General features: G+C 44.6%; 1 protein-coding gene across 1 annotated transcript in view; it reads right to left on the reverse strand.

The window, feature by feature from the left end:
* unc-119 (unc-119 lipid binding chaperone) overlaps positions 1-15000 on the reverse strand; it is a 107213-nt gene that overhangs the window by 56691 nt on the left and 35522 nt on the right. Inside the window, exon 2 of the mRNA XM_043020172.2 lies at positions 7171-7248. Coding sequence (XP_042876106.1) covers positions 7171-7248 — 78 coding nt within the window. The remainder of the gene's footprint in view (positions 1-7170; positions 7249-15000) is intronic.

Genomic DNA, 15000 nt, shown 5'->3' on the forward strand with positions numbered 1-15000 from the left:
CAACACCAAAATCATCAAAAACAACATCAAAAAATCGACGAGAACACAAAAGTTACCACCAACAAACAACATATAACTCAACAAAAACAACAACAACATCACCACCAACATCAAAATGAAAGGTTCCAATAACAAACAAAAAATACAACAACAACAACAACAACAAAAGACCAAAGAAAATAGCAATTACGACCAAGAGGCATTACGACACATATGTGAAGTATACATCTGTAAAACGACATGTGTTTTTTTGCCTTACTTTAACCTCATTTTCGCAGCTGTCCTTTGTCAGAGTGCGATGACCTCTATATATAGGCTTGGATAGGAGGGAGGAAGGGAAGAATGGGGGGTGGGGGGTGAGAGGGGGACAGAAAGAAGGAGAAGGAATGGGAGAATGGGGGGGGGGGTGAGAGGGGGACAGAAAGAAGGAGAAGGAATGGGAGAGGGAATAGGAGAGGGAGTGGGAGAGAGAGAGATGGAGAAGGGGGATGTAAAGAAAGGGAAGAAGAGGGAGGGAGAAGGAGAGAGTGGGTGGGAGTGGGAGGGAGAGGGGGGGATGAGTGAAAGGAAGATGGAGGGGAAGAATGAGGGAGGGTTAGGGGAGAGGGAAAGTGAGTGTGTGAGTGAATGAATGAAAGGGTGTGTGTGAGTGTGAGCGTGCGTCCGTGCGTGTGTGTGAGGGAGGGGTGAGGGAGAAGAGGGGAGGGAGGGAGAGGGAGAGAGGGAGAGGGAGAGAGGGAGGGAGAGGGGGAGAGGGATAGGAGGAGAGGGAGAGGAGAGGGAGAGGAGAGGAAGAGGGAGAGAGAGAGGAAGAGGAAAGGAAGAGGGAGAGGGAGAGGGAGAGGGAGAGGGAAAGGGAGAGAGACAGAGAGAGAGAGAGAGAGAGAGAGAGAGAGAGAGAGAGGGAGAGAGAGAGAGGGGGGGAGAGGGGGGAGAGAGAGAGAGAGAGAGAGAGAGAGAGAGAGAGAGAGAGAGAGAGAGAGAAGAGAGAGAAGAGAGAGAAGAGAGAGAAGAGAGAGGGAGAAAAGAGAGAGATAAAGAGAGAGAGAGAGAGAGAGAGAGCGTAGAGGAGGTGGGGGTCCGCGTGTATATATGCGCGCATGTGCTTATACAATGCATGTACCAATCCATGCGTGTCCATTGTACGGCACTACGCGGGCATCAGAACCATTCACGCGTACCCACGAGCACGCATGCGTGTGCTTATCCGCAGACACACACCAATGAGAACATCTCCGACTCCGAGAGAGAGAAAGTCCGGCACATGACGCGGTGCGGGCGACGCCGAAGCACGCACATAGCATAGTAGTAATAATAGGAAATAATAAAATCAATAATAAAAATAACAGTGACACCAATATTATCATTAATAATAACAATTGCAATAATAATAATAATAACATCAATAATAATAATAGCAATAACAATAGTAATAATGATGATAATAATAGCAATAACAATAGTAATAATGATGATAATAATAGCAATAATGATAACAACATCAATAATAATAATAACAGCAATAATAACAATATCAATACTAATACTAATAATAATAACAATAACAACAATGTGTAAAATAACACTAACAAGTGCCTTGCGATTGAAAGGAATATGCCACAACCGCGAGTTGTTTAAATCACTATTGATATTGAGCCTGCGCTTCCAATTGTGTGTGGAGGAGATACGGGTAGGGGGAGAGGTAGGGGGAGAGGTAGGGGGAGAGGAAGAGGTAGGTAGGTAGGTAGATATATGTGTGTGTGGGGGGGGGGGTTGTGTGTGGTCGTGTGCGTTAGATAACATTACCTATAATAATAAAATGTACTGATGTTAAACCACATCAACAGCAAACGAGAATGTAACAAAAATATCCAAGATAAAATAGGCCTATGCAGACGCGGTGCAAATTCCACAGCTGTGGAGAATAGCTACACTTTTGTCCTCCAGAGCAAAGATTGCGCTTACAAATCATGCATGCACGCGGACACGAAGGACCTTGTGCATGAAATACAAGCAAATATAGTCCTTGTTACGTAATGAAGAAAGGAGGATAGGGGGGAGGGAAAGGAAGAGTAAGGGAGGAAGCAGAAAAGACAGGCAGGGAAGGATGGAAAGGAAAAGGAAAGAATGGAAAAAGAAAGAAGAAATGAAAAGGAAGAGGAGTGGAGGAGAGGGAGGAAAAAGGAAGGGGTGAAAGGAAATGAGTAAAGGAAGGGGAAGGAAGGGGAACTGAAGATGTGGGAAAGGAAGAGGAGAAATATTGATAAAAAAGAGGAAGAGAAGGCGTGGTAAGAGGAAGAAAGGGAGACGGAGGAAAATGGTGTGAAGGAAGATGGAAGGATGGAGGAAAAAGAAGAGGAAAGAAGACGGGAGGGAGAGTAATGGCAAGAGGAAGAGGAAATGAGGGAGGGTGAGGAAAAGAAGAAGGAAGACAAGGAGCGAAAAAGTAAAGAATATACGAAACGGGAGAGAATACAGGAAAAAAGAGAGGGGATAATCTAAACCTGCAAATGAATCTACAAATACATAATACATAAAACTGCCTTCCATGAAAACCCAACGCAAGCCACCCGCAAAAGGGCAAAAGTAAGAACCCTGCGTCCTCTCTCTCTCTCTCTCTCTCTCTCTCTCTCTCTCTCTCTCTCTCTCTCTCTCTTTCTCACTCTCTCTTTCTCACTCTCTCTTTCTCACTCCCTCTCTCCCTTACTCCCTCTCTATATCCCTCTCCGTCTCTCCATCACTCCCTCTCTATATCCCTCTCCCTCTCTCCTACCCTCCCTCTCTTCCTCCTTCCCTCCCCCCCTCTCTCTCTCTCTCTCTCTCTCTCTCTCTCTCTCTCTTTCTCACTCCCTCTCTCCCTTACTCTCTACCTTACTCCCTTACTCTTTATCTTTCTCTATCTTTATATTTCTGTCTCTGTCTCTCTCTCTCTCTCTCTCTCTCTCTCTCTCTCTCTCTCTCTCTCTCTCTCTCTCTCTCTCTCTCTCTCTCTCTCTCGATAGGGTGGCGTGAGTGGGGCCGACAGCAATAGCGTGCGGAGACACACGGACGTGAAAACAACGTGAGGTTATAAAACGCGCCGCTGCAGTAAGTATACCCAGAAAGAGGAGTAGGGGGAACAGGAGGAGGAGGAGGAGGAGGAGGAGGAGGAGGAGGGGGAGGAGGAGGAGGAGGGGGGGGGGGAGGAGGAGGGGAGGGGGAGGAGGAGAATGAAGAGGCTGAGGGGAGGTATGAGGTGGTAAATGGTCCATAAAGCAGAGAAGGACGAAGGAAAAGGATGGAGATATAGAGGAGAGGATGAGGAAGAAAAAGAGGGGAATAAAGTAGATTGGGGAGGTTTAGAGAAGGAGGGGGAAGTGTGTGTCATAGTCACTGACCCGGGTCACGTGAGGTCAGGCGGTTGGTTGTGGAAATCAATATCTCGACCAGGTGAGAGCAAGTGATGCGCGCTTTATAGGTGTCACGCAAAATGAGGACCGGCACGGCTCTGTCACTCAAAATGCCCCTGTGAACAGGAATCCATCTCTCCCTGACTTTATATAAATACAATATATATATATATAATATATATTATATATATATATATATATATATATATATTATATTATATATAAATATTATATAATATATTATTATATATATATATATTATATTATATATATATACACTTACACATATATAAATGCATATTTACATACATATATATATACGCATATATATTCACATACACATATATTTACGTAAATTATATACATTATATATATATATATATATATATATATATATATATATATATATATTACATATTTACATATATATACACAGATACATATTTACATACCTGTATGTATATATATTCACATAAAAACCGCTAAAGGAAAATCACAGACGAGGACGACAAGGAAAGGGGAAGAAACAGAACGAACAAAAAGCAAACGAAACACAGAAGAGGAAGACTTGGAATCGGGACGAGAAAGAACCAAATAAAAAAAAGCGAAGACGACAAGAGAAAGACGACCAGCAGCTCCACGTGCCAGTATCGTCTTACAAATCCTCGCCAGCGGACGGAGAAACCTCGCAGATGTCTCATGCACGCGGCCGCTAAGCAAGGCGCACCAACAGCCATGGCAACAGCTAAGGCATGGGCTCTCTAGGGCGGTCATGCAACGACAGTGGTGACAGAAGTAACAGCAAGAGTTTTGTTTGACTTCATAGAAGAAAAACAACGACAAAAGCAAGGGTTCTGCTGGAAGGTCATGCAACAAACACAAAAGTTTTGTCGAACGGTCATGCAAAAGCAAGGGCAGCAAAAGCAAGAGATTTGCTTGACGTCATGAAAAAACAACAACAGCAAAATCATGTTTCTGAAGGGCAGTCGTGTAATGATAGCAACAGGAAAAGCAACAAGAGCTCTGCTGGATGCAATGCCAAGACTGCGAGAGGAGAGGTAATGACAAAAACAAAAGTTCTGCCTAACGGTCATGCAGCAACGCCAAAAGTCAGCAACAAAATTCAACTGAAAATAAACACACAATGACTGCAAAATCAACATCAATGTCCCTATCGAAAATATCATGCAATAAAGGTCATCACACAGCAACAGCAACAAACACCACCACGAGCCGTACCGAAAGCCCTGCATGAGAAACCACAAAAAGAACAGAAGTCATCCAGTGCACCCAGTCACGTTCGCTCCGTGCGCGTGATTCATCAACATCGAAGCTCTGAATCACACGAGATCTGAATCACCGACGCTCCGATAAGCCGAAATCCCCGATCACTCAAAATCTGCATCATCCGAGATCTCAGTCATCAGAACCATATCACTAAAAAGTCGGATCAACATGGTCTCAAATCACTAATTAGTCGAATCAATGAAGTTCCAAATCACTAAAAAGTCGAATCAACATGGTCTCAAATCACTAATTAGTCGAATCAACGAAGTTCCAAATCACTAAAAAGTCGATTAAACATCGTATCGATTCACTAGTTGGTCGAATCAACTATGCTTGAAATCCGTCGACATACAGTCTTCTATAGAATGAAGAGGTCCTTGAGAAAAACGTAAAATTGCAATTGTCACGATTTTTTAATCAAACTGGCGTAAGTAATACAAGTAATTCTGATGAAGATTTAATTGAAAGTTGTATATTATCATCTATTCCGTTTCTACGCAACTCTTGTGTGGGTCGAACGTCTAGCCAGCCTTTCAGAAGACTCGGTTCAAACGAAAGTTCGAAGAGGTTTTAAGGAATTCGATACTTTTATATTGCATTCTTTGTTAGTATGATTACACATGTACAAAAGACTTTTCCATAAACACACACACACACACACACACACACACACACACATTACCACTACCTCTCCTCCCCCGTCCCCTACACACACATATTCCACCTCTCCCCCACACTCCCCACCCCGCTATCCCCATCCCCTCCCCTCGCAGTTTCAGGCTGACTAATTCCCTTTTATTAGAGAACCGCATTCAAGCACAACTTCGTGAGAGAAGGAAACGACGCCAAGCCAACTCACCTGCAGTCTTGTCATTTCGTTTTTGTTTCTGTCTTTCTTAGACTTGGTTAATTTGTTATTCTTATCTTTTACGTAAAGTTATTAATTAGAGACTTTGCTCGAATGGTTTGGTGTAGACGTACAAGGTAGCACATAATAAGCACTTTTGCATAAGCCATGTGCTGTTATATCATACTGCTATGTAATTACCAGACGTAAATGAACGCACATGAGGGTAATGACACATCCATTACAAGATGTAATATTACCCTCATAATTACCATCACTCTTCAGTACCATCTCCATCAGTGCTAGTACCAAATCTACTACTAGTGTTACTGCTACACAAATGCTACTACTAGTACTGAAACTTTGAGTTCCTCAAGAACGTAAAAGGCAACTAATAGTAATAACAATAATTGTGACAATAATAATAAATAATCACCATTAGTACCATTACAATAATGATGACAATAAGAAAAACAATAATAACTAAAAAAAAAAGCGTACCCACTTCTTTCGGGTTCAGCCTGACACACAACGCATCCAAACATAACATTAAGTCTCCTCACAATCGATGGCTGGATTCTTTCGCAAAGGACTGGAATTTTCGCTTTAAATAAATGACCTAAAGTTGCTACTTGCACGACTTGGACAAGTATTCTTTAAGGAGTCGTTCGCACTCGAGGAATTCGCGTTGTAAGAACAAGCACTGAAGAATCTGTCCCTTGACACTGTTACGTGATGAAGTGCCTTATACGGACACGCAACTTTTCGGAACCAGTAATCAGTTGTTTGAATCAAAGCATGCTATTCCTTAACCCATGACGCCTGGAGGGCATGTATACAAGCACTTTAACTTCTTCTTTTCCCCAAGTGTTTGTCGCCAAGAAGTTGGTTAATAGCCCGGCCTGACCTCACCTATTTGCCCCTCCCTTGAATTATCGTGTACTAACATTATGTTAGTAATGATGATAATAACAATAATAACGTTATTAATGGTAATAACAATACGATGAATGATAACCACCGTAACAATAATAATGGTAGAAATAAACTCTTATTTCACGGGCATTCAAGGAATAGGCCAAATAAGTGAGGTTAGGTAGGGCTATTTATCGATTTATTTGTAAAAAAATACAAAAACAAAACCGCAGTAGATGGTGCATGTCCCCGGCGCCAATGAGTCAATATTCAAATTATATCTATCACAACATAAAATGGTGTTTAAATCATGTTTTCTTCAAATCAAGCTGTTACTTATTCAATTCAAACTATTCCTTTACAAGCGGTTTGCTTCGGGTGAAAATATTACCTGTAAATTATGATATACAAAAATGTTACTCAACGAACAGTTACATAAACCGTGTCTCCGGGGAACACAACGCAGACACTGCTCTGTGGTGAAGTGTTCCTTTGAGGAGCTACTAAAACAAATTGTTCCTTTCTAACACTCCTAAAGTACTCAAAAGGAGCGCTACTTCAGGAGGCCTATCGGACGAACCCTACACTTCCATCCCTCCTTGAAGAATGGCTACTCAAGGAAGGAAGGGCCTTCCAAAAGAACCCTACCCTCCCCTCCCCTCCACTCCCCACTCCCCATCCCCCGAACTGTTCCTGTCACAAGTGCTCCTCAAGGAAGGCTTTGTTACTTACTCTCCGTGATCTTGTTGAGGCGAAGCACGTCTTCCGGACTGATGATGGGCAGCGTCAACGCCTCCTCCTCCGTCAAGGCTGCCGACACAAGGAGAAAAACAGGTTAATAATATTAGCGGTGGTGGCGATGCTGGTGATGGTGGTGATGATGATGGTCAGGCAGTAATAATAGGAGGAATGATAATCATAACGATGATGATGATGCAATTAATAATAATATCAACAACAACAATAACAATGATTCTGATGACAATAATACTGTAATAAATGTACTGCCACCGTAAATTATCATAATAAAATGTATATTTTATAGCATCTGTCAGTGTTTTGAAAAAAATGATTGATTATTTTCTGGTTATTTTTTCTATAATAATATTACTCTTTTTGTTACTCCCCGGTGGACACTGATCATATACTGACATCCGTTTGTCTAGCTGTCTTTTTACCTCTTTTTTCCTCTCCTCGTTTCTATTTCTCCCTAATTTCTCCTTCCTTCCCTCCTTTCCTTTCCTTCTCCTTCCCTTCCGCTCTCTCCCTCCTTTTCTCCTTCCCTCTAGCCTCTCCCTCCTTCCCTCACCCCCTCTCCCTTTCCAGTGTATTATCGGTTTTCTCCCATCGGCACTTTCAGTTTCCGATACCCAAAAAAAGGGGGGAGGGGGAGAGGGAAGGGAGCCAAGGAACTGAATCTGCTACAATGACCTTCTAACCTCACCCCCCACTCTCCTTGCCCCATCCGTACCCCGTCTTCCTACCCCTACCCCAACAACTAAGTCCCTCCCCTTAACCTCACACTCTCACTCCTCCCCCTAACCCCAATGCCGATCTATCCTTCCCCCTCTCCCCCTATCTTCCTCCTCACATTACTAACCCCATTTTGTTATCCCCCCCTTCTCTCTCGTTCTGTCACGTAAATTCTCGCCATTTCTCGCGTGCGTCTGCGACCCCTTCCGCACTATCTCACGAAAGGGAGGAGTCATTTCGATGTTTGATGCGGACGAAGATAAGAGGAGAGAGAGGGAGGGGGAGGGAGAAAGAGGGGAAAAAGGGAGAAAGAGGGAAGGAAGGGAGAAAGAGGGGAGGAAGAGAGAAAGAGGGGAGAAAGGGAGAAAGAGGGGGGGAAGGGAGAAAGAGGGGAGGAAGGGAGAAAGAGGGGAGGAAGGGAGAAAGAGGGGAGGAAGGGAGAAAGAGGGGAGGAAGGGAGAAAGAGGAGGGGGAAGAGAGAGGAGAGAGGGAGAGAAAGAGGGAGAGAGGGAGAGAGAGAGAGAGAGAGAGAGAGAGAGAGAGAGAGAGAGAGAGAGAGAGAGAGAGAGAGAGAGAGAGGGAGAGAGAGAGAGAGAGAGAGAGAGGGGGGGAGAGAGAGAGAGGAGAGAGAGGAGAGTGAGAGAGAGGGGAGAGGGGGAGAGAGAGAGAGAGAGAGAGAGAGGAGAGAGAAGAGAGAGGAGAGAGAGAGGAGAGGAGAGGAAAGGAGAGAGAGGAGAGATAATGAGAGTGGAAGGGATCGGGGTAGGTAGAGATAGAGGATAGAAAGGAGAAGAGAGGAAAGGAGAGAGGAGGGTTAGAGGAGGGATAGGGGTAGGTGGAGATGAAATAAAGAACCATGAGGAAAACAAGAACGAAAGCAGAAGACGGAAGAAGAAAGAAAGAGAGAGAGAGAGAGAGCACGAGAGAGAGCACGAGAGATAGCAAGAGAGATATCACTCATATATACATGTGACCTGAATCTAAAGTTCTTTCGATCTCTCAACGCCAACTCCCCAAAGACAATACATGTATTACATAACAAAAGGAGGGGGGGAGGGGGAGCGCAAATACACTAAGCGTCTCCTCTGAACAATGTTAATCTCCATGGCTTTGTGTCCACTTCGTCCGCACGAGATTTCCTTAATGACCCTTGATGCACAATGAAGTACCAAAATAATAATATCGGTTTATAATAAATGCTATATCTATCTTCATGTGGGCTAAGCGCGCTAATTACACCAACAATGCAACAAAAGCAACCCATTAGACTTGAACAATCCCACGTAGTTCGACAATAAATCGTTATACTAAGCAAAATAAACAATAATGAGAGCATATAGCAACGATAAAAAACAATAATGCAAAATTTAAAAACTGGCATTTTTTCTTGATAGAAGTTTTCTAATCGAAAGAAGAAAAAAATGAAAGAGGGAGAGGGAGAGAGAGGGAGAGAGGGAGAGAAGGAGAGAGAAAAGCAAGAGAAAGAGAGAATAAGTAAACAAGAGAAAAAGAGAAAGAGAGCGAGAGCGAGAGAGAGAGTGAGAGTGAGGGAGTGCGTAACCCAAACGTGGTATGAGAACGACGTCTGAGAGATGCCGTAGTGTGGAGAGAGACAGAATAAGAGAGAAAGAAAGAGAGAGAGGGAGGGGGGAAAGAGGAGAGAGAGGAGGGATTAGAGAGCGAGGAAAATGAGAAAGAGGTGTTTTAAAAGAAATGAAATTGAGCAAGAGGGAGTAGAATAGAAATAGATAAATAATAATGAGACAGATGGAGATAGATGTGAGAGAGAAGCGAAATCTAACCCCCCTCAAACAGCTTTTCTCTGGCCTGAAATTCCAGGACACAAACCATTGGCGGCGAACGGGTGAGAGGAGGGACGACGGAGAGAGGGAGAGAGAGAAAAAGCAAGAGAAAGAGGAATTTAAAAAAAAAAAAACGTAAAAAAAAAAATAAAACCAAGAAGAGAAAAAGAAAAAGAGAGCGAGAGTGAGAGAGAGAGTGAGAGTGAGGGAGTGCGTGAGTATGTGATCGAGTGAGAGACAGAATAAGAGAGAAAGAAAGAGAGAGAGGGAGAAAGAGAGAGAGAGAGAGATAGAGAGAGAAAAGAGAAAGAGTAAAAGAAAGAAAGAGATAGATAGATAGATAAATATGTAGACAGATGGAGATAGAGAGAGCAAATCAACCCCCCTCAAAACAGCTTTTCTTGGCTGAAATTCGGCAAACAGTGGAGCAAAGCAAGACGGGAGAGAGATCTGTAAACAAGAGAACGACTGAAAGTGTTCCGCCCAAACTGCCAGCGAGAGAATTATGTGTGGGGGCGAATGCGTGAGTGAGATTAGATGAGTGACAGAATAAGATGGGAAGGGAGGGAGGGAGGGAGGGGAGGGAAGGAGAGGGAGGGAGGGAAAAGAGAAGGTTAAGAAAGAAAGAGATAGATAGATAGATAAATATGTAGACAGATGGAGATAGAGAGAGCAAATCAACCCCCCTCAAAACAGCTTTTCTTGGCTGAAATTCGGCAAACAGTGGCGGCGAACGGGAGAGAGAGAGAACGATGAAAGTGTCGCCAAACTGCCAGAAGAATATGTGTGGGGGCGAAGTGGACGTTGGCGGGAGGGAGGGGGGAGGGAAATGATAGAGGGTATGTTAACGTGGGGATTTGGAGAGGGGAGGAGGTGGGGGGAAAGGGGGGAGGGAAAGGAAAGAAGGGGGGGAAGGGGGGACACCCGAACAGACTCTCACGCGCCGGGAAAGTTCGCCGGCGTATAAATTTGCGAAAATGGTATATTAGCGGTAGAGTGAAGAGAGTTAAATGGCGAAGGTGAAGAGGGACGTGAAGATAGAATGAGGGGAAGGGAGGGGGAGGGGAAAGAAAGGGGGAAGGAAAGGAAAAGGAGAGGAAAGAAAGAGCAAGGGAAGGGAGAGGAAAGAAAGAGCAAGGGAAGGGAGAGGAAAAAAGAGCAAGGGATGGGAAAGGAAAAGCATAGGAAAGAAAGAGGGACGGGATAGGAAGGGAAGGAGAAGAGGATAGAAGAGAGAGGAAGAGAGAAAGAGAGAAAGGGAGAGAGAGAGAGAGAGAGAGAGAGAGAGAGAGAGAGAGAGAGAGAGAGAGAGAGAGAGAGAAAGAGAGAGAGAGAGCGAAAGAGAAAGAGAGAGAGAGATGGATGGATGACAGAAAGAAAGAGTAAAAAAAAAAGAGGGGGGATAGCAAGTGATAAGAGAAAGGACGACGGAAAAGAGAAAGGGGAAAAGGGAGGGAGAGGATCAAGAAAAGGAAGGAGGTGGGAGGAGAGACCGACAGGCGGAGGCGGAGTCTCATGTGGGGCGAGACTCGCTGATCCGAGGCTTAAACCCAGGTAGTGAAAGATCCATACGATGACACAGCGAAGGAAGGGTGGGGGAAGAGAGAAAGAGAAAGAGAAAGAGAGAGAGAGAGAGAGAGAGAGAGAGAGAGAGAGAGAGAGAGAGAGAGAGAGAGAGAGAGAGAGAGAGAGAGAGAGAGAGAGAGAGAGAGAGAGGAGAAAGAGAAGAAAATAAGATAAAGAAAGAGATAGATTAGCAATGCTAGAAGAAAAGGAGCAGTAAGAGAGGAGGGAGGGAGGGAAGGAGGGAGATGGGATACCAAACTATAAATGTCTAAAGAGAGGATACTGTGAGGGGAGCGAGCTGGAAGAGAAAACTAAAAATCAAGAGAGGAGAGAGAGAGAGGGAGAGAGAGAGAGAGAGAGAGAGAGAGAGATGAGAGCGGAGGTTCACATTATTTCAAAAGCAAATCAGGAAGGGGAAGGCTCACTTACTAGGGAGGGGAGGGAAAGGGGTCAGGAAATTTGGGAGAAAGAGAGGAGAGAAGAGGAGGGGAGAAGGGGAGGAGGAACGGGGAGAGGGAGGAGGAAAGAGGGAGAGGGGAGGAGGAGGGGCAGAGGAAAAGTGGAGGGAAAGGATGGATGTGGGATGATACCAAAAAGATGGGGTCATTCGTAGGATATCAAGCAAATTGTGCAAAGGGAGGCCACTGAGGAAAAGGGACCAACAAACTACCTGAAGCTATTCTAGCACATACAATTTAAAAAAATACAATAATACACAATATAGCAGAAATAAGCACATGGCAAAAAATGCACTCACAAACATAACCAGCCCATCATACCGCTAAGCCTTAGCACAATTACACCCATTCTTCGCCCCAACACAATGAGGCATTTAACCCATTCAGTCCAAACAGACCAAAAATGGCCCAAATAACTGCGAGACGTCGTTAGTTCGTTCCCCCTTAAGCCTCCCACTCCTCGTTTCCCACTCAACACCCAGTCAGCCAGAACGCCGCCTCATTCAAGGTCCTCATTAGAATTTCAGGACTGGTGGGACTGATCAGGGGAAAAAATGGCGAAGAAAATAAATCACTGAATCAATCCCCGATAAGTCTGGATGAAGGGAAGTGAGAGGAAGAAGGGAGAGGGAGGGAGGGGGAGGGGGAGGCGCGTGGGCGGGTGGGTGGGTGGGTGGGTGGTGAGGGAGGGCAGCAGGTGCCTGGGAATATCATTATCAAATAAAAGTAAAGGAGAAGAAGGGGAGAATGCCCGAGTGATTTGTTTCCTTCCCAAGAGAGGGCGGGGTCGGGGTTCTGTTGCATTTTGGGCGACCCCTTAGTGTTTTCTTAACCAACACAACACGTCAAGAATTCTCTCTCTCTCTGTATCATTCAATTCTGAGGTACCCTTATACCACTTTCATGACACTATTCACTTCTTGGACAAGCCACTTTAAACCTTACTAGTCTACAGTTAACTGCATTCTATAGTCTACGGTCGATATCTACAGTCTATATATAGTCAAGTACAGCCCACAATACAATTTACCATACATACTGTGTTATAATGTACACTATAGTGTAGCCTACATCTCACAATAGACACCATGCCACTGACCCGAGGTAAAATCTCAAGATGAGAAAAAAACACGACACTTCGAATCAATACTTGCGGGAAGTGTTGTTGACGAGTCTTTTCGATGCTCGAGAACATGACACAGGGACAGAAACTTTGTGTGTGTGTGTGTGTGTGTGTGTGTGTGTGTGTGTGTGTGTGTGTGTGTGTGTGTGTGTGTGTGTGTGTGTGTGTGTGTGTGTGTGTGTGTGTGTGTGTGTGTGTGTGTGTGTGTGTGTGTGTGTTTTGTGTGTTGTGGTGTTGTTGGTTGTGTGGTGTGGGTTGTGTGCGTTGTGCGTGTGGCGGATGGTATAAATTGAGTCCAGTATGAAATATTTTTATTTCTTTAGCATTCGTTTGCGCCTAAAGCGTAGCGAGAGAACAGTGGTTGGTTGAGTGGTAGAGAGCAAAGCGGCCAAATAGTTAGAGTCAAATTAAACAACTTAAGGTCAAGCCACACCGAACCCAGTTAGAACCTCGAGCACAGTATAGAAGAGCACCAGTTAGAGCCTCGAGCACAGTATAGAAGAGCACCAGTTAGAACCTCGAGCACCAGATAGAACCTCGAGCACAGTACAGAAGAGCACCAGTTAGAACCTCGAGCACAGTACAGAAGAGCACCAGCTAGAACCTAGACCAAGCTAATCGCCGATCCCATTCACTTAGACGGCTGAAGCCCAGTCGACGCCGAAGCCCAATCAGGTAAACCCCGGCGACGCCGTATACCCAGTTAGTGTTCTAGCTTTGGCCCAAGCCACAATGGCCAATATGCCCGCCCGCCGCCAGAGCCAACCCTCCCACGGCCAGGCAGCAGTGACCGGTCGTCGTTACCTGTGCCCACGGACCCTTCGCTTGAAATATTCACGGCGAAACAGCAACCGGCGTCTGTGACCAACATCAAGATCATGCCTTTCTTTTCCTTGTTCTCCTTCAATAATGTATTATGCCTGACAGAGGGAAGAGGGGGGGGGGGATTCAGGAGAGGTACGGGGGGACGTAACATAAGGTTTGGGTTTATTTTAGGTTCATCACTTTGTTTTACTTTTTTATTTGTTCTTATGTTTGTAATGCTTTTTCTCCATTTGTCGGTCGGTCGGTCTGTCTGTCTCTCTCTCTTTCATGTCTCTCTCTCACCCCTCTCTTTCATATCTCTCTCACCCCACTCTTTCATATCTCTCTCTCATCCCACTCTTTCATCTCTCTCTCTCATCCCTCTCTTCCATCTCTCTCTCATCTCTTCCTCTCCTCCCGAGGCAAATTACAATCGCTAACACACACACACACACCCCGGACACAAAGCTAATCAACTCTACAAAGGCCCGTTCGAAACAATGTTTACAAGCTCTTAACAACACTTCCTGGAACGCACACGCACACACACACGCGCGCGCACTCAAAAGATTATTCTTTATATCTTTATTTACATGAAACCCAAAAAGACGAAAAACAACAACAACAGAAAACAAGAAAAATACGACAACAAAAAACGAGCTTCCGGTAGCCACAATTAAAGGGCTGACTCCTCTAAAGAATACGAGCGAACAGCGTCAAATGTATCCGTTAACAGAAGGCGTAAGATATATCGTATAATCCTTTCCCTTTCTACTGAAAAAAATAAAATAAAATTTGTTAACTGCAATGCGAATTTTCCTTATTGTAATTTTCCATTTACATATTTTTTTTTCCCGGAAACTTGTGCGCAGAGTCTGACGCACTGGGATGGTGGTAGTTGTGGCGCTGGTAGTGATGGCGATGATGATGATGATGAATGATGGTGATGATGATGATGGTGGTGGAGGTGATGATGATGAATGATGGTGATGATGATGGTGGTGGAGGTGATGATGATGAATGATGGTGATGATGATGGCGATGATGATGATGATGATGATGGTGGAAGTGATGATGATGAATGATGGCGATGATGATGATGGTGGTGGTGATGATGAATGATGGTGATGATGATGAAGGCGATGGTGATGATGATGATGATGATGGTGGTGGTGGTGGTGGTGGTGATGATGATGATGATGGTGGTGGTGATGATGATGGTGGTGGTGATGATGGTGGTGGTGATGGTGATGATGGTGGTGGTGGTGATGACACTGACAAACACAGACCCGACTTTCTTTATCGCCATCCATAAAACAAGAAAACACAAACAAGC

This window comes from Penaeus japonicus, unplaced genomic scaffold (genome assembly GCF_977035675.1).
Source record: "Penaeus japonicus unplaced genomic scaffold, GWHDUDI00000001_assembly GWHDUDI00000018, whole genome shotgun sequence".
NCBI lineage: Eukaryota > Metazoa > Arthropoda > Malacostraca > Decapoda > Penaeidae > Penaeus > Penaeus japonicus.